The sequence below is a fragment of the Bufo gargarizans genome, chromosome 8, assembly GCF_014858855.1.
Source record: "Bufo gargarizans isolate SCDJY-AF-19 chromosome 8, ASM1485885v1, whole genome shotgun sequence".
Lineage (NCBI taxonomy): Eukaryota > Metazoa > Chordata > Amphibia > Anura > Bufonidae > Bufo > Bufo gargarizans.
The window spans coordinates 78,811,196-78,835,386 of NC_058087.1; the positions used below are offsets into that span (position 1 = coordinate 78,811,196).

At 43.7% G+C, this 24,191-nt stretch overlaps 1 protein-coding gene across 1 annotated transcript in view; it reads left to right on the forward strand.

The window, feature by feature from the left end:
- The window catches only part of LOC122945589 (T-cell-specific surface glycoprotein CD28-like), a 54,057-nt gene that overhangs the window by 11,816 nt on the left and 18,050 nt on the right, over positions 1 to 24,191 (forward strand). Inside the window, exon 4 of the mRNA XM_044304673.1 lies at positions 18,096 to 18,196. Within this exon, the coding sequence (XP_044160608.1) occupies positions 18,096 to 18,196 (101 nt within the window). The remainder of the gene's footprint in view (positions 1 to 18,095; positions 18,197 to 24,191) is intronic.

Below are 24,191 nucleotides of genomic sequence, written 5' to 3' on the forward strand. Positions count from 1 at the left end.
CCGGCCCATCATGTAACCCCATCCTCACCCATGTCACATTTCCCCCCCTCCATTTCATTGCTCTAACACCTAAAGAAAAAATAATTTAAAAAACCTGATGTTTCTCCAGATGATCTTATGCTAAAAGTAGTGGTAATAGAGTCTCAAAGGTCTATAGAAGTAGGTACACTATTTTTGCAAACCTTTGAGACTCTATTAACACTACTATCAACATCAGGTCATTTAGAGAAACAGCATGTTTTTTTAATTATGTTTTTCCTTTATGTGTTAAAACATAACTTTCATTTGATTGCTGTAACACCTAAAGGAAAAATCATTTTAAAAACCTGCTGTGTCTCTAAATGACCTTATGTTGACAGTAGTGTTAATAGAGCCTCAAAGGTCTGTAAAAATAGGGTAACTGCTTCTATAGACCTTTCAGACTCTATTACCACTGCTATCAACATAAGGTCATCTTGAGAAACAGCAGGTTTTTAATTTGTTTTCCTTTAGGTGTTCAAGCAATCAAATAAGTTATGTTTTAACACCTAAAGGAAAAACATAATTTTAAAAACTTGCTCTCTTTCTCTAGGTGACCTTATGTTTATAGTAGTGTTAATAGAGTCTCAAGGGTCTATAAAAGCAGTTACCCTATTTTTACAGACTTTTGAGACTCTATTAACACTACTATCAACATAAGGTCATCTAGAGAAACAGCAGGCTTTTAAAAAAAAAATCCCTTTAGGTGTTAGAGTAAATTGCAATCAAATAAACATTATGTGTGAAGATTACGGTCAGAAACAGACAAGCAGGGTTTTCTTTATCCTCTTGGGTATTAGTTTTTACATTCATAAAGCTCCACATTGAGCTTCCAGCAGCAGACAGATGCCAGGGCACTTCTGTGGTCACCTTACCTGGGCACATGGTATTTGCTCAGCAGAGTCCTGCCATACATGCTGGGTAGATGCTAGAATGGATTTGTAAGAAGGAGGTCTGTGACATCACTGGTCACATGATCCACTGTGAGAACGCAGGCTTCACAACCTCCTGCTGTGTTTAGCTCCAGAGAGAAGGGGGTGTGAAAGGATGGACCAATGGCAGGGCAGCTAGCTGATACTGGCCAATCAGCAGCCTCCTGCTCCTCTCTGTGGCTTAGAGTGAACACTGGCTGGGGAGGGCTCCCGGCAGCGCTGCGCTGCTGGCAAGTAAGTGATTGATCTCTCTCTTCTGTGCAGAGTGCGTCCTAAAGGCAGCCGCTTGGTCTGCCTTATGGAAGCGCCAGCCCTGTGAACGGGAACGGCGTTCCTGCTGTGAAAAAAGTGCAGGAACGCCGTTCCCACCCGTTCCCCCTCGACTCGAGCCCTGGTTGTACATATCTGTTGAAAAGCATTTTGTGTAAAAATATTTAAAAAAATTGGGCCAATTTGCCATTCAGCAGCGCAGTGGGATATTTTATAGCTCAGTTTGCTGTTTATTACGTGTGAAATACTAATATATTTGCAGTTCATAGTTGTACAGTACTTATCTGTTGAAAAGCCTTTGGTGTAAAAATATAAAAAGAATTGGGCCTATTTGCCGTTCAGCGGTGCAGTGTGATATTTTACAGCTCAGTTTGCCTTGTATTACTGGCGAAATACAACTATATTCGCCTTTCATCATTGCACTTATCTGTTGAAAAGCCGTTTGTGTAAAAATATAAAAAAAATTGGGCCTATTTGCCGTTCAGCGGTGCAGTGAGATATTTTACAGCCCAGTTTTCCATGTATTACTGGCGAAATAAAAATATATGTGCCGTTCATGGTTGTACTTATCTGTTGAAAAGCCTTTTGTGTAAAAATAGGGGGGGGCGTGGCTTGCTCATGGCAGAGTAGGACGCAGAGAAGCGAAGCTCTCCCGCCATCTCCGCCTGATTTGCCATTTCTACAAGAATACCTGTTGATTAATGATCCCTGATGGGCCGCAAGACTACCAAGGGGCCACTGGAGCCTGCACAACAGCCGGAGGGGTCCGGAATACAGAAGTTTTTCGGCTCACAGTCGAGCGGTACTGGGACTGTAGAGACGCCCAAGATGGCGACCGGGAGAAATGCACCCGCTGCTGCAGGAAGTGCGAGCCTGCCGCTTACTGATAAAGAGCCTAGAAGCCCGGCATCCAGTGTGGCAGAAGGAGAATGGGATCTCCGCACTTATTTGCAGGCGCTGCCTACTAAGGATGATCTGGCGCAGTCAGTACAGAGGCTGGAGCAGACTTACCGCTCCGAGATGAAGACCCTTAAGGGGGAAATCAAGCATCTCGGCACCAGAGTGGAGGCCTCAGAAAAGGTGCAGGAATCCTTCCACGACCAGCTGGAGGACCAGCATAAGGTACTGTCGGCGCATTCGCAGCAGATAAACCACCTCCTGGCCCATGTAGACGACCTGGAGAATCGCCACCGCAGGAATAACTTGCGGATACGGGGGGTAGCGGAATCGGTCCCCACATCTGAGCTGGAGGCGACGATCCAGACCTTCTTTGGTTCGCTACTAGGGGACTCTGCTACACTACCGGTGGAATTAGACCGGCTGCATAGGGCCTTGGGGCCTAAATCTAATGATGTCTCCAGACCGAGGGACATTGTGTGCAGGGTGCACTTCTTTAAAGTGAAGGAGGACATTTTAAGAGCGGCCAGACAGGCGGACACTCTGGAACTTGGAGGGTCTTCAGTACAGATTTTGCCAGACCTTTCCAGGCGCACTCTTCAACTAAGAAGGGCGGTGAGGCCCTTACTCACCTTGTTAAAGAGAAGGAGATCCCATACAGATGGGGCTTTCCTTTTCAGCTGCATGCCAGGAAAGATGGCAAGTCGGCGGTGTTCAAGGATCCGGTAGATCTTCCCAAGTTTCTGGAGACTTTGGCGCTCCTGCGTGTCTCATTGCTGGAGTGGCCTGACTGTTCCAGAGCCTGCGACATTGCCCCAGAGGGAGAGGTGGTCTGAGGTCTCCCCAAGGGCCTCCAAACAAAGGAGATCGCCGTGAAGCTGTTGCTGGACTCTTTAGTCTAGGGGTCACTTAGTAGCTTGCAGAGGCCGTTTAATGGGCTGTTATGGTGGGTCTCAAGTTATGTCCCACATAAAGGCGGCTACAGCCGTTAGGCTGTCTCGTTATGTTTGCTCATATTATGATCCTAATGTTCAGGATTGTGTGGGGAATGGGCGATTTGTTTATCTGGGGTAAGCTGCTGTATATTGAATATAAGACAGGAGGATAATAAGATGGCCCCATGGGCCTATAACGTATTTTTGATACAGGATGTATTTCTATACTATTCCTATTGTTCTGTTTCTGTCAATGGCATTTTATTGAATGTTAATTAGTTCTAACACATGGAGATGGTGGGGGGGGGGGCTGCTTTGTCATATAGAGCTTCCTCTTCTCCCTTAGTTGTGTGGGTGGTGGAAGGACGTTATACTCCACCACTTAATGTTACTTACAAGTAATATCACTGCCTTGCGTTGCTTATTTGTTATATGTGTCTGTTGTATGTCTCCCCTGTTGTGTCTTGTCCTCCCTTGGGTATTGTTCTTACCCTTATATGTTAGGTATCCATCAGATTTTATAGGAATAACTGTTTCATGCTATGGCTTCCATTAAGGTTTGCTCTTATAATGTTAATGGCCTAAATGAACCGGTTAAAAGGAATCAGATTTTATATAACCTCCATAAACAGAAAGTGGGTATAGTCTTCTTGCAGGAGACCCATTTTAAGAAGGGACACCTCCCCGCGTACAAAACCAGGTACTATACCACATGGGCCCACAGTACATATGCTGAATCTAAATCTAGGGGAGTTGCTATAGTCATCCACAAGAATGTGCCAGGATGATCAGGGCTGTTACGTGTTCCTGAAAGTTAATATTGCATCTAGACTGTTGGTTCTTGCTAATTTGTACTGTCCCAACACAGGTCAGAGTGGCTTTGCAGATGTAGCCTTTGCAGCGTTGGAGGACTTTGCAGACGGGGTGCCGATTATCTTGGGTGGAGACATTAATCTCCCTCTGGATGCTAAATTGGACACGTTATCAGGTGAGTCTTCAATTTCTCCTGGGGTAGCCCGGGGCTTTCAGAGACACCTACATTCACTGCGCCTAGTGGATGTTTGGCGGATCCTTCATCCGTCGGTGAAAGACTTTACGTTTTTCTCCATTGCTCATAATTCACATCACCGCCTAGACTATGTGTTTATCTCGCATGATTTATTAGATCTGAAGCCGACTGCGGAGATAGAACCTATCCTCTTCTCTGATCACTCGCTGACATGGGTTGCTCTGGACCTGGGAGACCCCACACTGTCAAAGGGCACTTGGAAGTTGAATGATAATGTATTGAAAGACAGTGTGTGTGTGTGGCTGACATTAAAAAGGTTATTGAGGAGTTTATGGAGGTTCATGCTGGAGATTTCTCTAGATCTACTATTAAGTGGGAGGCGCTCAAGTGTGTGATTAGGGGTCGCTTGATTTCCCATGCGTCCCGATTGAAGAAAATGAGATCCATCCAGATTGTTGAACTGCTTAAAAAAATAGCAGAGATAGAGGGGTGCCATAAGAACAGTCTAGACCCGAAGGTATACCAGGAGCTCTGTGATGTTAGGAATGCCTTGTGGAAACTCATTGACCAGAAATATTTAGTGGCCAGAGAAAGGCTTAAAAGTCTGTATTATGGTTTGGGGGACAAAAGTGGTAGACTCCTAGCAAGGGCGCTGCGACCGCGGACAGCCTCCGGATACATTCCTTCTCTCAACTCTAGAGCGGGAGGGAAGGTGCATGCTACTGGTGAGGGAATTCTGAGGGAGTTCCAAGCTTATTATGAGAAACTATGTAGTCTGAATGGAAAATATGCAGATTTAGCACCCGATCTTAAAGCTCAAAAAATAAGACAGTACTTATCAGGGTTGAAGGGACCTAAACTTTAGAGCGTGGAGAGTGACTTAGAGCGGGAGATATCCGAGCAGGAGATTAAGGGGGTCGTGAAAACACTGGTAGTAGGTAAATGCCCAGGACCAGATGGGTTTACACCCCGCTTTTATAAAATATTCCTAGATGAGGTGTTAGGGCCCTTGAAAGATATGTGCAACTCTATAGAGCAAGGAGATATGTTTCCAGCGCAGGCGGTTACGGCACACATCTGTGTTATTCCTAAACCAGGGAAGGACCCTTTGGTCTGTAGTAATTATCAGCCAATTTCTTTAATAAATATTGACGTCAAGATATATGCTAAAAATTTTGGCAAACAGGCTGAAGGTTCATATTCCTTCCCTGGTTTATGTGGATCAAGTGGGGTTTGTTCCCGGTAGAGAGGCAAGAGATAATACCATCAGATCCCTGGCGCATATTGGAAGGGCTAAGGCCAATAAGATACCTCTTTGTCTACTCTCAGTCGGCGCGGAAAAGGCGTTTGACCGCGTGGACTGGGACTTCCTTAGGAAGACCCTGCAGGCGTTTGGACTAGGACCTAATATGTTAATCAGGATAATGGCTTTATACAATAAGCCAAGAGCTCAGGTGAGAGTAAATGGCGCGTTGTCTTCCCCGTTTGAGATTCACAATGGGACCCGTCAGGGGTGCCCATTGTCGCCATTACTGTATATTCTGGTCATGGAGTTTCTGGCAAGGGCACTTAGAGCTAATGCGTCCATAAGGGGCTTTCATTTCGGAACACAGAAATCTAAAATTGCCATCTACGCAGATGATCTATTGATATACTGCTTCGACCAGGTGGTTAGTTTACCAAATATCACGAGGGAATTCTCTATATTTGGGGATTTAAGCAACTTCAAGGTGAATTTCCATAAATCCGAGATACTGAATGTCATGGTTCCACACACCACTGTGCAAGCCTTGAAACAGGCCTTTCCGTTCCAATGGAGGTCGGATTACATTTCTTATTTGGGGGTGTCTATTCCTGCCCGTTTAGAGAGCCTATATCAGCTGCATTTTTCTGCAATATTGGTGGAGATTAAAAAGGATCTCACTGCCTGGAAGCATGTGCCATTGTCGTGGTTTGGAAGAATACACACGCTAAAAATGAACATACTCCCCAGGATTTTTTATCTTCTGAGGACTGTTCTCATCCCGTTACCGTGTGTGTTCTTCAAAACCATGAGATCCATGTTCCTAGATTTCATCTGGGCAGGGGCCTCACCTAGGTTGGGGATTAAGTTCCTATTTAGAACTAAGGACAGAGGTGGAGTAGGTGTCCCTGATATTAAGTTATATCATAGAGCGGCAATCCTTGCGTACATATTAGACTGGTTTCACAACGGTTCCACTAAGAGATGGGTTGGGTTTGAGAAAATGGAGACGGAAGTCCCCCCCAAAATCTCCTGTGGGTGCCTAAAGCTTCCCGTAGTCAAAGACTTCCGCTTATCACGGCAGGTGTCCTTCAAGTTTGGGATAGATGTGCTGTTGCATTGGGTTGTTCGTCTTTCCCAAGTCCTATGACACCAATTGTGGAAAACCCGGTTTTCCCGTTGGGTATGAGGAGGAAGGAATTACTGGGTTTTCGCAAAGGGGAAGATGTTAGGGTGCAGCAGATGATCAAGGGGAACTCAATCCGACCATTAGTTGATTTACCAGGCCATGAGGGGAGAGGAGCATGGATAATGTATAGTGGGTTGAGGAATTTCGTGCTATCTTTAGGCCCGTTGGAAGCACTTTCTAGGGATCTAACACCGTTTGAAGCAGTGTGTTCACAATCATCCCCTCCTACGCATCTGGTGTCTCTGTTGTACGGGCTGCTCCAGGAGAGTGTTGGGCCTCCCTTTTCCTTGCCATATGTTCAGGCATGGGAGAAAGAACTTGGTAAAGTATTCTCTACTGACCAATGGATGAAATCATTTACGCTGTCTCATAAGTCCTCCATTTGCTGTGGGGTACAGGAGAAAAATTTCAAGGTCCTTTCTAGGTGGTACAGGACTCCTGCTATCTTGTATTCCTTTTATCCGGTTTGCTCTGATATATGTTGGAGATGTTTGGAGGAGGTTGGTACGTTGTCCCATATATGGTGGCAGTGCAAGAAAATAGATCCCTTTTGGTCTGCTCTAAATGAGTTATATAATCGTGTAACGGGCTCAAAGTCCAAATGGACTCTGGAGGAAGCTCTCCTTTCGATGTTTGCTGGTTCCATTCAGGTAGCTAAGAGGGGCCTCCTGAGATTTTTCGTACAGGCAGCTCGTTTGGTGGTGCCGAGACACTGGAAGTCTCAGGATGCTCCTAAGGTGGGGGAGTGGCTAGAGACGTTCGAAAAAATACGCAGAATGGCGAGATTAATAGCTGAGGACATGGGAATGGATCAGAAATACCTGAAATTGAGGTCGCCATGGCTTCTCTTTAAGGGGTCTCAGGAGTTCCCTATTTGGCTGGAGCAGGCCATTGTCACTCCGGTTACTTCAGGGTGATGCGTTTGGTTTCTTGTGGGATACCTTGTTGTTGTCTTTATCCTTATGTGTCGTGTATGTGTCGTGTTAGTTTGTCCACACGTGTGTCTGATTTACATGTCTATGCCTAAGTTTCTCTTTTTGTGGAAGCTTTTTTTTTTCTTGTTGGGCCGGGGGTTTCTAAATTTGTGCGGATATTTTCAATCTAGATGAGCAGCCCAATTGTTATTATCTGTACTTTGATGCTTATGCTGTACTTGTGTATGCTATCATTTATTGTGTCTCAATAAAATGATTGAACAACAACTACCACCAAACTATAGAGACATTATAGGCCATTACACCACTCTGGCATTCCTAATCTGGGACATGCGTTATAACACCTTGGAAGGACCCTGAGATAGTACCCTGCACACCTTGCAATTGGCGTCACAACAAATACAGTACATATTATACACCCGTACCGGGCCACTGCAATTGTTTGTGTTGAGTTTCTGCACTCCACCCCTCCCAGTAGAAGGTTCCAGTCTAGCTAGAAATGGTATATAAGGAAAACATTTAGAGACCCTAGTGTTCTGCAGTTAGGGACCAGTGCATGGAGGGGAAGATGCATGCCAGTCTGCATGAGTGACCAGAAGAAGATGCTGAGATGGGGATGCTGAGCCACAGACCGTGGACATCCAGCCTTTGACCAGGATACCAGCCTTCAGAGAGAGAGAGAGAGAAAGAGAGAGGGACAGCTAGCTCAGACCTTTCCTCAGCATCAATACCTTCTGCTGCCAGGGAGGAGATGGGAGAAGCCAGCCCTATGCCTCACCTGTATTGTTTTGCCCCTGAACTCCTCCAGTAAGAAGCACACTAGATTACTGCAGACCCTGACTTTCTTATTTCTCATTCGGATGCACCATGCCTTACCATCCCTTCCGGAGAGCAGCAACACGTAGTGACACCTCAATAGTGTTCGGGGGACACAGCGTAGAGTTGGGGCCACCACAAACCTTGCCACTGCAGGAGCACGTGCTGTGAGTGGTCAGGGATGTGGCCATGAGACTGGTGAGGGTGACATAAGTGTCGACCAGACAGTAGTGGATGATGACGTAGCCAATCGCACATTTGAGCTGGGTGAAGAGGGGCTTCATCATCAGAGGGTCAGGGTGACAGCATGCCGATGAGCCAGCAGGGTGGAAGTAGTGTGAGATCTGGGGCCAAATGCGCCCTGGGCAGACTGTCTGCTACTCAGGAGCCTACCTGTTAGGAAACAGTGGTGCAGGGGTTCAAAAAGCCAGCAGCAAGCAGTTAACACGGAATAGTGGGGGTAAAATACCATACTTGGCAGTGTGGGAATTTTTTAGCAAGTCATTGGAGGACGTTAGCATGGCAGATATGCAGGCTATGTAGACAGAAGGTGAAGTGCGGTCAGGGTGCTAATGTTGGCACCACTGCCCTGCTTCAACACATGGAGCATCACCAAAGAGTGGCCTAGAAAAACTGTAGCACTAACATAGTGCTACAGCCTGATGCTGCAGCCACTGCATCTCCCAGCAACCTCCACACCTTCTCCAGCAGTCAGGGCTCCTCAACCTCAGCAGAAGGAAGCTGTCGTTCCTACCCTTCGTCTATTGCTCCTGATGCTCCTCTGCCTCCTACTCCTTGTTACTTGTTTTGCCAGCAGTCGATCACCAAGGTGAAGGCAAAGAGACAACAGTATGCATGCACTCATCAAATGATGCAGAAGCTGAACATACACCTGGCCAAGTAGCTGGTACTACAGTCCCTCCCTTTAAATATCATGGACTCTGAACATTTCAGAGAACTAATGGCTTGTGTCCAACCAAGGTGGAGAATCTCAAGCCATCATTACTTCTCTAAAAAAGCTGTACCAATCCTCCACACATATGTTGAGCAGAAGGTGGACCAGTGATCCTATTGGCGTCTGGTACAGTTCATGTCAGAACTGAGCATAACTGTCCTTCACAGCTTACTGGGTAAATGTTGTTCCAGCCCAGTCACACCAGCAACTTGGACAGGTGATGACATTGCTGCCTTCACATTGTAATCATGGGTTTGCTGCACCAATGTCCTCCTCTGCCTCATTATCCTCCACCTTGTCCTCAGCCTCCACTATAGGCACAATTCAGAATGGTCCTCCAGCATACTACCCATGCAATGCATGGCATTGTCATGGGGCTCTGCAGCTGGTAAGCCTGGGTGAATAGGGTCACATTAGGGATGAACTTCTCCACGTCATCAACCAAGAAATTGAATCCTAGCTGTCTCCTCGCCAAATAGGAACCATGGTCACAATAATGGGAAGAACATTCTGTCTGCGCTGCATCAGACATGGCTGACTCCTGCACCCTGCATAGCACACGCCTTCAATCTGGTTGTCACCTGGTTCCTGAAGTCTTCCACTCAACTGCAAGATGTCTTGAAAATGTCAAGGAAACTGTGCATGCACTTCAACCACTGTTACTGTGAAAAACACTCCCACCTTGGGCTGCAAAGGCAGAATGGTGTTCCCCTACATCACCTCCATATGCAACGTTTCCACATGTTTGAACTCCATGCTACACATGTTGGACCAAATGTATGAGCAGAGGAGACCCGTGGCCAAATTCTTGATGATGCAGACGGATAGGACCACTCCCCGGTGTAATTTTTACATTAGACAGTGGCAGTTCATGCGTGACACCTACCATTTGCTTAGGCCCTTTTAGGAGGCCACTTTATTTTTTAATCACCAGGTCTTTCACTGGCAAGGGGACAGAAGATGTGGCGCCTATATCTCATGGCCACATGACCCCTGTAGAGGCTGAACTGGCACAGGAGGAGGACATAAACATAACATAAACACCCAGGAATTCTATAGTGAACTAGTTTTTTTTTATTGCCCAAGCAACAGGAGAGGAGCATAAGGAGCACAAGGAGCTAGAGGGCAGTGACGAAGACCAGGCAGATGATCCCAACAGACCGTGGCAGTATGCAGTGGAGATGGAGGCAGGGGTCCCTCTGAGTTCCTTGCACAAATGGCTAAATGCATGATGAGTTGGTTGTTTGCGTAGTGACAGCCACAGTATCACCATTCGGCAGAGGGATTACTACTTGCTCTCCACGATGTTAGACCCTTGCTACTGGGCAAAAACGGGGGGCCTTTTTTACACCTTCTGAGAGGGGTGAAAAACTGAACTACTGTACTATCGAGATACCCTTTGTAGTCAGTTGGTTGCTGCCTACATCGCTCATTCTCACGAACGTCTAACAGGGGGAACCTCTGAGCTCACTTTCCACTGCCATGACTGCTGGATGTGGGTGAGAGTGCAGGAGCAGCTCCGTCAACAGCAACTTAAGTCTTGAGTTTCTAATGAGCACTTTTCTTCACCTGCATACTGAAGAAACCACCCAACAACAGCAGGACATGGAGCAGAACCCAAACCAGCAGATGGTGACATACTTGGACTGCACTCTATCATCCCAGATCCAAAATCCCCCAGACTAATGGGCAACCACACTTGAATTGTGTCTGCAACTGGCTGAGTTTGCCCTGGGCAAGCTTTTCTGCCCAGCCAGTAGTGTGGCATCAAAGCAAGTGTCTAGTGTGGCGGGTGGCATAGTTACCCCAAAGAGAACTCTCCTTTCAACTCAAAATGTTGAGAGACTAGCCTTTATAAAGATGAATCAGGCCTGTATCTACCAGGATTTCCAGATATAATTATGATCTAGCATTAATGATCTGACTGAAGTTTGCTACACCGGAACATTGTGACAAATGGCAACCCACCTGATGCCACACACCTGCTGCTGCCTCTACTTCCATCTGCTCCTACTGTGATCTGTCACCATCCTATTGCCACTGCTGTTGCCTCCACCCCTCTGTTCTGGGGCCACTATTGTGACTCTTTATGCTGTTGCTGCCCTCACCACTCTGTTCTGAGGCCACTATTGTGACTCTTCATGCTGTTGCCACTCTCACCAGTCTCTTACAGCCACTTGTTTCCCTGTGCGACTGTACTGACACATTTTTCCGTTCTTCTGATCCGTCAGAAGAACAGAAAAATAACAAAATAAATGGGTCCTGTCGTTTGAGCATCCATAAGGTCTCTATAACACAGTCAGTATTTTGCATCAGGATTTGATCATGATTTGGAAGACAAAAGTGGGAGTGGGTCCAAAACACTGAAGACATGCAAATGTTTTCATCACATGTTATTTCTGTTTTGCACCCACTCCTGTTTTGCCTTACCAATACTGAACAAATACTGATGCAAACATTTGACTGCAGGACTTAATTTCCATCTGAATGAAACTGATTTCAGATCCAAAGGCCAAAATTCATGAAAACTGAGCATGAGGCCTCTATCACACGGTCAGTATTTTGCATCAGGATTTGATCATGATTTAGAAGGCAAAAGCAGGAGTGGGTCCAAAACACAAAAGATATGCAAATATTTCCATTACATCTTATCTCTGTTTTGGACCCTCTGCTGTTTTTGCCTTACAAATACTGATCAAATGCTGACCAAAACCTGACGGTTTGAAGGTGGTTGCTCAAACTGCAGGTGTTGGGCTGCTTTTCTGATGGATCAGAAGAACAGAAAAATTAACAGTGATGTGAACACAGCCTTACTGCTGACACCCTCCCCACTGTCATGGGGCCACTACTTGAATTTGGGGCCACTGCACGATTAAATCCATGCCGATAAATTAGAGCTGATGCTAACATTGACCTGTAAGGCTGAGTTCACACTTCTGTTATTTGGTGAGCCAAGCCTACTCTCAGATTACGTATTATGAATAGATCTGCACCTGTTCTGTTGTTTTGACCTGCACCTGCTTTGAGCTGACAATAACTGATGATAATAACTTACCAAATAAGTAAAATGTGAACTAAGCCTAATCAAGAACGTAAAAAAGAAAACAAGAAGAAACAAGGTTATCCCAGCTCTATCTAGGGATCAATTGAATGCCCCTGAAGAGGAGGAAAGAAGGCCGCCAACAGGACTGTGATGATGTAAAAAAGAATATAGAGTCACTAAAAATAAGTAGGCTGCTCAAATCAGTGTAAACGAGGTTTAACACTAAGTCAATGAAATAGAACAGAGTAAAACACAAATCCGTAACCCGTGAAGTGGTAAAAACGACACCGTGAAGGAGAGAGCGAGCGCCAAACTTCTATTCTGTGATGTACATATAAGTGATATAAATAATAGATGGATAGATAGATACCCCACTAGATAAACATGCAAGACAGATGAATATAGTATTGTTATCGTTAGTTTTTAATGGAATTGCTACCAAATTACATTCACTATAAGTGGATAAAATTGCAACTGGACAAATACCCAAAATCTGGACACATCCCAATAAATAAAGTATCTCAAATAGAGGTCAAAGGAGAAATAATACAAATATATAAAAGTCAAATATGTAAAACAAGTAGTAAGAGCCAAAAAGCTTTTCCACTCACTTTAAAAGGGGGGTCACCTCCAGGATAAACTCAAGACACCTGGGGTGATTCCCCCCTGATCCGAGGTCATTTGTAGAATGGTAGAGATCCAGGTAAGTGGGCCAAATCTGCAGTGAAGATGAAAGCAGCAGCCAGATCCTCGACTTCATGAAATCTCTCTTTATTGGAAATAAAACAAGCTCAATGCGTTTCGGGGTTCCATATAATATCCCCCTTCCTCAGGAGCAGATGGGCTCTGCTCCTGAGGAAGGGGGATATTATATGGACCCCCGAAACGCTTTGAGCTTGTTTTATTTCCAATAAAGAGAGATTTCATGAATGCCATTAAAAACTAATGATAACAATACTATATTAATCTGTCTTGCACGTTTATCTAGTGGGGTATCTATTTATCCATCTATTATTTATATCACTTATATGTACATCACAAAATAGAAGTTTGGTGCTCGCTCTCCCCTTCCCGGTGTCGTTTTTACCACTTCACAGGTTACGGATTTGTGTTTTCCTCTGTTCTATTTCATTAGCTAAGCCTAATAGCAGGCCCGAAATGGCCCACCAAGTAGGCAGGGAATTCTTCGGTAGGAGCCCAGTCTCCTGCCCCCGGAGATAAGACGGAGGAGTAATTATTTCTCTTGTTTCTCAGGAGAGATAATTATTGTAGCCACTAGGTGGCAATATCACAAAATGATGCAACCTCCTACTGGTGTAAATTGTACAGGAGGCCCCACAATATCTTCTAAGCTTCCTGGGCTTCTGTTAGTGAAGGAGGAGAGCACATGGTCTGGCCATCCTCTTGCCCTCTCTGCTGTCAGAAAACTGTGGTTGTTGGAGAGAAGGACTCCTCTGCGTTGCTGGGCTGATTTCTCAGGTGTGTGAAAGTAGTGAGGTGTAAAAGATTGTAAGGGGGAAATAGGGGATTTGTTTATAGTAGACTCAGATCTGTGTGCGGCTCTCTGCAGAGTTCAGAGTGGCATTGGGGAGACTCTGCCCTAGGTCCCCCCCAATGCCTCTGCTTTAGGTGCACCCCCATTAGGCCACAGCTCCAGATGCCCCCAATGCCCCCACTCTAAATACATCCCTAATATTGCCTTTTCTCCAGTTGCCCCCCTAATACCTCTGCTCCAGGATCACCACTATTACCCTGCCTCAGATGACCCTAATGCCTCTGCTTTAGGTGCACCCCCATAAATGACCAAGCTCCAGATGCCCCCACTCTAAATGCACCGCTAATATTGCCTCTTCTCCAGTTACCCCTGCTACAGGATCCCCACTATTACCCTGCCTCTGTTTCAGTTATGTTCCTCCTCTAGCACCTTTGCTTGGGTTTTGTTAAAGGTTATGACGTGCAAAGGGAGTTGGACTTATGACTGAAAAATTCTGCACAGTGCGTCACATTCGCCAGTATTGACACATACTGTATGGTTTACATAGAGGTAGTGATGATATTCCGTATTTACAGGCATCACTGTTGCCATGTAAAGAGATATTGGTGGTGGAGTGGTGGAGGATTTAAAGGGGTTGTCCAGGTTTCCAAGTTATCCTCTCCACACCATAGGGCATAACTATATGATTAGTGGGGTCCGATTCTGCGACTCCCCACTGATCACAGGAATGGGTCCTGTTCCCCCTTTTTGATGGTGTGGCAGGCCACACATATGCCCTGCTTCTCTATTTATTCTCTTTTGGACCAATTGAAATAGCCAGCGCTGTACTCTGCCATCTCCAGCGACCCCATAGAGAATGGATGGAGAGGCAGCACATATGCTTTACCTGCCACGCAATCATAAGGGGGATCAGTGGGGGGTTCCAGCATTCAGACCCCCACGGATCACTTAGTTATCTCCGATCCGGTGAAAAGAGGATAACTAGAAAAGTGGACACAGATCCTTTAACAGGCGAGCATTTCTATTTTAGTTCGACACATATTTTGGGCCAGATTTAAATTTAAATTGTATTTTTTTTTTTACACCCAAAGAAAACCTTTAAGGATAGGGAATGTGATAAGGTCCAACAGCTATGACACCACAGGTGAAAAGTGTCGGATTGATGGGGGTCTGACTGTTAAGGACCACCAGCAATCTGACATTATGGTAGGACAACCCTTTTAATTATAATGTAGATTATGTACAATATGAGGAGATTAAGATTTGGTAAATTTCATGCCAGGCATTTATGCTTAAAAGGGTTAAAGTGTTTTTCTCACTTCAGTAAATGGAATTGATCATGCAGTTAATACAAGGCACTTACTAATGTTTTGTAATTGTCCATATTGCCTCCTTTCCATCAAATTATTCACATCACGTATCCGTGTTTATTACCACCATGTAATCCAGCAGTGGTAGCCGTGCTTACAAACTATAGGGAAAGGCTGAAAGTGCGCATAGGCCAACACCTTTATCTATAGTGTGCAAGCACGGCCACCACTGCTGGAAAGTGTTAAGGGCGAATTTTCGAATAGCTAATTTTTATTGTGAATATCGCCTCTTCGAGAATTCACAAATATTTAGAATATAGTGTTATATATTCATTATATCGAATATTCCGATTTTTTTTTTATCTGAACACATGATTACTCTCTGCTTGAGAAGGAAGCAATGTCAAGTTCACAACAATACTTAGTGCACCAATCAGTAATCTTTAGTCAGACCTGCTAAAATATGAATATATCGCAATCACAAATATATTGGAGCACTTGACTCTATCTGCATATAAAGCTATTGTAATGTTCTGCCATGCCAACCATTTTCTCCAGTCTCAGGAGAAACTCATGAAACTTCTAGCTGTTTGAAAAATGTAGTCAAAGTGACCAACGCCTGTATTTTGCTTTATGAATTCGCATTACGTGATTTTTAGATTGCCGATTTTTCGCATTTAATAAAAAAATCTCGAATTTGCGAATATATGACGCATATTCTACAAAATATTTGTGAAATATCGCAAATTCAAATATAGCCCCTGCTGCTCATCACTACTGCTAGATTGCAGAGTGGTCAAAACCATGGATACGTGCTGTGATGTGATGGAAAAAAATCTATATGGACAATCACAATACATTAGTAAGTACCTTGTATTAACTTTCTCTTCATGATAAATGCCAATTGCTGAAGTGAGACAAGCTCTTTAACCCCTTTAATTGTGCTACACTTAAAATGTAACTGTCATTTTTTTTTATTTGCTAGTTTATTAGAGCTAGGCATGTATACCTGAGTTAGTCTGTCAATGACTGTCAAAAGATCTGTAATTACCTTATAATATCAGCCCTATGTCCCCTGTCCCTTTCCACTGCTCCCTTAAAAAACTGTGTGTGTGTGTGTGTGTGTGTGGGGGAAGGGGGGGGGGGTCTTTACACTGCATGCCTGCAATAGGCTTCAGAGTGAGGAGGCGTGCCTCTCAGTAATCCAATCTGATTGGCTGGCAGGGAGCTGCTGGCTACAGCAAGTGTGTATGTAAAGTGAGGGAAAGCAGTTTAGGCCTCAGAGAACTGGCAGAGGAGCCATCTTAAAAAGGTCCTTATATTGTAAATGTTTAAACAGCCATAACTAAGGTAAAAACTCAAGGAAAACTGTGGTATGTGAAGAAACTAAAGATTTCTTTATGCATAATGCTGCTGCAGCAGTAACATATGCTAAAAAATATTTTTGGATTAAAAAATGACACATAAAGTTATATTTTAATAGGATTAGGCATACATGTCTTGGTGTGTGCATAGCGTGTTTCCTTTGTGTGATTGGTATGTGCTATATATGTTCTATGTATCAGTTGTGTATGTGCAGTATGTGCCATATGCATCAGTGGCATGTGAGCAATGTATAAGTTTCTTGTGTGCCACGTGTGTCCAATGAGTGATTGGTGTGCGCTGCATGTGTCTTGTTCCTGACTGACTTAAGTGCAGGATATCCATATATGTGTAAATTCTTCCACATGTATGTTTGTGCATTTTGCTAATTTGTTCATCTTTAATATTTCTGTTATCACTGTAAGTGCTCATGAACACGACCGTTGGATGCTTTGCAGTCTGCAAATTGCGGATCCGCAAAACATGAATACCGGGTGTGTGCATTCCATATTATGCGAAACAGAACAGCTGGCCTCTAATAGAACAGTACTATACTTGTCTGTAATGCCGACAATAATATTATATGTTCTATTATTTTACAGAACGGCCATGCGGACATACAGACACGGAATGCACATGGAGACATTTTTTTTTTTTTTTTTACTGCCCTGTCAAGTGAAGTGAACGGTACAGACATGGAGAAAAAATAAGTTAGTGTGCAGGAGCCCTAAGGTGGGCCCCCAGAATAAGTTACACTGGTGGGCCCTAAGTACCCCAGTCCGACACTGCCTAATAGTGACGAACAGCCATTCTACAGTTAACAGAAGGAATTAAACGCATGTGTTTGCACTGCCACAACATGGATTAAAATAACCTTTTTTTTTCTCCACTACTTTATTGGTGCTACCTCCATGTCCTTATTTTGTTACACTAAATAGTAATTTGACAACGGCTCCTACAGGGGCGGACAGACTTTTTTTTTCTGCTTTAAAGAAGGATGCTGTAGACTTTTTTAGCTAGGGGTTAGCTAGGAATGTTGGTGGGTTGTGTGATGTTGTGCGCTTTCATATGTGACCTGCCTGTCATTCTGACAGTAACTGTTTCACTACCAGAAAGGACTAGCTATGCATGTTGCTGCACTGCACAGTGATGTACACCAGGATACATTCTTACTGCGGGCCGGGATAGACCTGATTTAATACACTTCATGATAAATGAATTCGTAATTAAGCAAATTTTTTCGAAAAATGCGGAGAAGGGGTGAAACGAATATTTGAATACTTCCCTCATCTCTATGCAAACTCGCAGGCCCGTATTACAGGGAATCCACATGTTATCCAGGGATATCCTTAGAAAAGACTATTATCAGCCTAGCCTTCAGCTTTTCTATTTATAAAGCTGTGGCCAAGTTACAGTCAATTGAAATGTGGCTATCATTCTCTTTTGTAAGTACAGTAATACTGAATAATCCACTTTATGTGCCTCAGTGTTGCAGAATAATTTTTGGTGGATTACATTGTCTGACAGTGGACCATGTGTAGACTGTTGGAAGAAGCAAAACACGCTTTATCATAGGATCCAATCTAAAATCCTGAAATCGTTTGCCCTGTGTTTGGTCAATTTTCTCAGCTGGAATGTGTTTTTTGGATTTAATAATAATCATTTAATAATTTCTGTTTTTGACAGAATTGCAGAGAATGTGATGCTAGAAACATGGAGCTGACAAAGGACCATAACAGCGAGTATATGCACATGGCTTCTGTCCCTCATGCAAGATGGCCATTGCGGTAAGATATGAAGAATTTGTATTGTTTTTATATTATAAAGCAAGTTTTAAGCTATAGTAGTAAACTATGTTAGCATCAAATATCAAGAGTAAAAATACTGTATAACAGTAATAACATAATGCACAATACTTTCTAAGGTGTCCTGTAACATCAGCGGTCTATACCCATGGCATCTCCCTGCTCCCTGTGGAGACAGCTGCTAAAACGCTTACCCAACCCTCTCCTCTGATGCCTCTCTGCTCCCTCCTGGGTGGCAGGGCGACTGGAGTAGCGCTGCCCCATCCACTCCACACTGGTTTGCTGCCTTCTGCTTGTTTGCAGTGCCTCTGTCTGTAGGATGCGCATGCACTCCCTCTGGCTATTAAAGGTCCAGTTCATGTCGTAGTCTGCCAGATTATGACTAGCCTTCCCATGGTATTTAAAGAGAACCTGTCATCAAGAAATGCAATTCAATCTGCAGGCAGAATTTTATAGAGCAGAATGACATGAGCAGTTTGATATATAGTTTTATGTGAAAATATTCAGCAAAACTTGTAATTTATACATTGAAACAGGTAGCTATGAATACACACTTACAATGGGAATGCAATCAATAACTGATAAGAAAGCCCCAATTAAAGTCAGAAATTAGTTTTACAGAATCTTTACCCACAAAACAATGCTGTACGTTAATCTGCTCAGCTTTTCCTGCTTTATAACATGCTGTCTTCACACTGCACTGAATTTTGTGCTGACAGTTTAAGTCATCTTCCCCTGTAGGAGGGTTCCTGAGCAACAGGTCAGCTTTCATTTGACGGAGAGTACTCCAAGAGGTAGCAGCCTGGTGGTTCCCCTGCAGGAGACCAGATCTCTGTATAGGGGTAAAAGGGTGAATGCCGGGAATACGTAGATAATGCCCTTAGAAGTAGCCCTAAGCCAAACTATGCTGCTTTCTTAAGGAGTTAATAGATTATACTATATATCCCAAACTGATACTAATAAAAACTACAATCTGTCCGACAAAAACAAGCAAAAATTGATGGTCTTAGAATGCATTGACACAAAAAATATTTTTTATTACACATAGTTTATTACATATAGTATATGAAATCCGGCAACACTCACTTTAGAGGTTATCAGGTGCAAGCGTCTCGCCTTTGACCATAGGCTTGTATAGTCAAGGAAAAATCAACTCAGCACTTGGCTTGAGAAGGATCACGGAAGGGGATTAAAACGTTGCCTATTTTTGTGTCACATGTGTGAATAAAGAGTGCTGCGTTGATTTTTCCTTGAATATATATACATATATATATATACAGTACAGACCAAAAGTTTGGACACACCTTCTTATTCAAAGAGTTTTCTTTATTTTCATGACTATAAAAATTGTAGATTCACACTGAAGGCATCAAAACTATGAATTAACACATGTGGAATTATATACATAACAAAAAAGTGTGAAACAACTGAAAATATGTCATATTCTAGGTTCTTCAAAGTAGCCACCTTTTGCTTTGATTACTGCTTTGCACACTCTTGGCATTCTCTTGATGAGCTTCAAGAGGTAGTCACCTGAAATGGTCTTCCAACAGTCTTGAAGGAGTTCCCAGAGATGCTTAGCACTTGTTGGCCCTTTTGCCTTCACTCTGCGGTCCAGCTCACCCCAAACCATCTTGATTGGGTTCAGGTTCGGTGACTGTGGAGGCCAGGTCATCTGGCGGAGCACCCCGTCACTCTCCTTCATGGTCAAATAGCCCTTACACAGCCTCGAGGTGTGTTTGGGGTCATTGTCCTGTTGAAAAATATATAATGGTCCAACTAAACGCAAACAAGATGGAATAGCATGCCGCTGCAAGATGCTGTGGTAGCCATGCTGGTTCAGTATGCCTTCAATTTTGAATAAATCCCCAACAGTGTCACCAGCAAAGCACCCCCACACCATCACACCGCCTCCTCCATGCTTCATAGTGGGAACCAGGCATGTAGAGTCCATCCGTTCACCTTTTCTGCGTCGCACAAAGACACGGTGGTTGGAACCAAAGATCTCAAATTTGGACTCATCAGACCAAAGCACAGATTTCCACTGGTCTAATGTCCATTCCTTGTGTTCTTTAGCCCAAACAAGTCTCTTCTGCTTGTTGCCTGTCCTTAGCAGTGGTTTCCTAGCAGATATTCTACCATGAAGGCCTGATTCACACAGTCTCCTCTTAACAGTTGTTCTAGAGATGTGTCTGCTGCTAGAACTCTGTGTGGCATTGACCTGGTCTCTAATCTGAGCTGCTGTTAACCTGCGATTTCTGAGGCTGGTGACTTGGATGAACTTATCCTCCGCAGCAATGGTGACTCTTGGTCTTCCTTTTCTGAGGTGGTCCGCATGTGAGCCAGTTTCTTTGTAGCGCTTGATGGTTTTTGTGACTGCATTATGGACACTTTCAAAGTTTTTCAAATTTTTCAGACTGAGTGACCTTAATTTCTTAAAGTAATGATGGCCACTCGTTTTTCTTTACTTAGCTGCTTTTTTCTTGCCATAATACAAATTCTAACAGTCTATTCAGTAGGACTATCAGCTGTGTATCCACCTGACTGATCCACAACGCAACTGATGGCCCCAACCCCATTTATAAGGCAAGAAATCCCACTTATTAAACCTGACAGGGCACACCTGTGAAGTGAAAACCATTTCAGGTGACTACCTCTTGAAGCTCATCAAGAGAATGCCAAGAGTGTGCAAAGCAGTAATCAAACAAAAGGTGGCTATTTTGAAGAACCTAGAATATTATATATTTTCAGTTGTTTCACACTTTTTTGTTATGTATATAATTCCACATGTGTTAATTCAAAGTTTTGATGCCTTCAGTGTGAATCTACAATTTTTATAGTCATGAAAATAAAGAAAACTCTTTGAATGAGAAGGTGTCTCCAAACTTTTGGTCTGTACTGTATGTATACATATATATATATATATATATGAATTAAAATGGCAGCACTGACTAAAAATGTAGGTAATATATAGGTGCAAAGCCCAATGAGAGTAAGCAAATACCCAAAGCATAAAATGCAAAAAAGGGCAGAACTCCAAGGTAAAAAGGAAACCGTTTATTCACCCAAGTGGTACAGCGACGTTTCAGCTCAACAATAGAGCCTTTCTTAAGCAAGGAAAATGGACAAAGTGCTCAGTACATAGAACGTAACCAATAAAACTCATAATTACATAAAAGTGCAATAGACATTATTTGATACATAAAAAACCTTGCAATCACCGGATCAATAATTAAAGGGCTTCTGTCACCCCCCAAAAGTCATTATAGTGTGATTATTTAATATATAGTGCTCTTACCTTTTTCTGTGGCTTAGTTTCTTTAAAAAACACACTTTTATAATATGTTACTTACCTCGCTACCAGCAAGTAGAGCGGTTACTTGCTGGTAGCTGCCGCATCCTCCTTTTCAAAAAAACGCCCCCTCCTCCTATTGATTGACAGGGCCAGCAAGCGCTTTCCTCCTCCGGCTGGCACTGTCTGCGTTCCAAATCTCGCGCCTGCGCCGTACCGGTCTTCAGTCGGCGCAGGCGCACTGAGAGGAGGATGCTCGCTCGGCCGCCCCTTACTCAGTGCGCCTGCACCGGGTGTAGATGTGACGTCATCTGCGCAGGCGCACTGAGGAAGGAGCGGCCGAGCGAGCGTCCTCCTCTCAGTGCGCCTGCGCCGACTGAAGACCGGTACTAGAAGCACAAAAAGGGGGGGTCAGCACATCCCAATGCGCAGAGTACAAAAGTATAACTTTCATAACTTAGAGATGCTTAGCAAATACATTTTGTACAAAATCATTTGAGCCCGCCTGCCGCACACCAAGGCGATCTCTATAAGACGGGTCCTAACACTAAAGCTCACCTGTTGGGTGCCATAACAGCAACCATGAAATCCAGGAAGTGCAGGTCCCACATGCATGCTGGGCCCCTGTTGATCCATATCTGTGTGGAGCCAAAATGGCCTTGATGGAATCCAGGGACTATAAATACAAGCATGCATGTTGAGCTGACTATATACTCATGCTAATTAAAATCAGCCTGTGAGGCAGAAGAGGCTAAGGGAGTGCACGACCCAGCATATAGGAGTCAGCCGCTACTCCCATATATATAATACTAGAAACACAAAAAGGGGGGTCGGCACATCCCAATGCGCAGGTGCACGTCGCATTATTTGGTCCAGGAAATAGTGACACAACCCGGGTATATTAAGCAGATCATACATAAAAAACTTTTGAACACTATTGCCGCACAAACATCTGCAAGTGCCTCCATAATCCGTATTCATCCCATCCGTCTCCAGCACATCATATGTAAAGAAAAATATAAATTAGTAAAGATTACAAAAATGTAATCATTTGTCCAAAATAAACTACCTAACACACAGACATGAGGAAAATAAATCCCCAAGGAACAAAGGGCAAGCAGACCTCTCACAATAAATTCCCAAATTTATAATCAACATTAAGGCCAGAGGGTTTCAAATTATTGAGTTTGTGTATCCAGAATAACTCCCTTTTCTTCAACATATTCACACTTTAGGTTATTTCATTTTCAGTATGTTTAAAAAAAAAAAAATGCTTGGAAACAGGTAAATCAAGACATTTTTTGCATATCGAATAACAATGATTATTGAGACGTGTTTTCATGTCCGTAGTAGTCTCACCCACATACAATAATCTACATGAGCATGAAAGCGCATAAATAACGAAGGTAGAGTCATACTTATGGTAAAAACGTATATGATAAGAAACCCCCGAAACGGGGTTAATAAAACATTTTCCTTTCCTTATGTAATGCCAATTTACACAGCTAAGGCATGGAAAACATCCCAGGCCAGCTTGTGTCAATGTAGACTGTTTAATGGTTTTAGTAGGCCCAATTTCCGCTTTCACTAATTGGTCAAGCATAGAGTTGAGCGGACACTTGGATGTTCGGGTTCAACGGGTTCGGCTGAACTTCACAAAAAAATTCGAGTTCGAACTTGACCCGAACTTGACCCCGAACCCGACCACCATTGAAGTCAATGGTGACCCGGACATTTTTAGCACTTAAATGGCTGTAAAAATGTCATGGAAAGGGCTAGAGGGCTGCAAATGGCATAAAAATGTGGTTAAGAGCATGGCAAGAGCTCTGCAAACAAATCTGGATAGGGAAGTTACTTAAAATAACATAAAATACATTTTAAAAAAAAGCTGGATCTAGGAGGACAAGGTACATATGGAGTAGGAGGTTGAAGAGGCGGTGGATGTGGTGGTGTAGGTGGTAGTGGCGGTGGAGGAGGAGGTAGCCAACACTGGTTTTTGTTTTTTATTTAATAATTAATTTTTTCTGTTTAAATTTGGGTAGACCCCAAAAAATTGGGAAATATAACCTGCGATAACCCCCTCCAGCCATGCTAAAAAAAACGTTCAGACAATACACTGGCTGCAGAGCAGGCCAGCACCTCCAAGGTGTAAAGGGCAAGCTCAGGCCATGTGCCCGATTTGGAGACCCAGAAGTTGAAGGGGGCAGACCCATCAATCAGTACGTGTAGGTATGTGCACACATACTGCTCCACCATGTCGCACGTCTCCATGATGTCCACGTTCCAATTGGATATCTTCTCTATCAACTTTCAATGTTCTTTTCTGCACCTACCATGTTGATCACGGTTAGTGGCAAAATCAGGGTTCCACGCCGGAGAGGGAGCGTGAGAAAGGGATACCACATCCAAGGGAGGTCAATGTATGAAATTAAATGTCATCAAGCGGAAGTGTGGGACATATTATTGAAGCCGAAGCTTCCTAGTTAAAGGAGGGGGCGCACAGCAATAACCCACTCCCAACTCGGGGAGGTAGTGACGATAAATAACAATACAGGACTCTTAAGATGCCTTGTTTTTGGAATGATAATAAAAAATTATAGGGAATGTCATTGGGGTATTTTGGATTTGAAAAAGTTAGACAGGAGAGGCCCTGTTGCCGCTTTGTTGATAACTTCTGCCTGATTG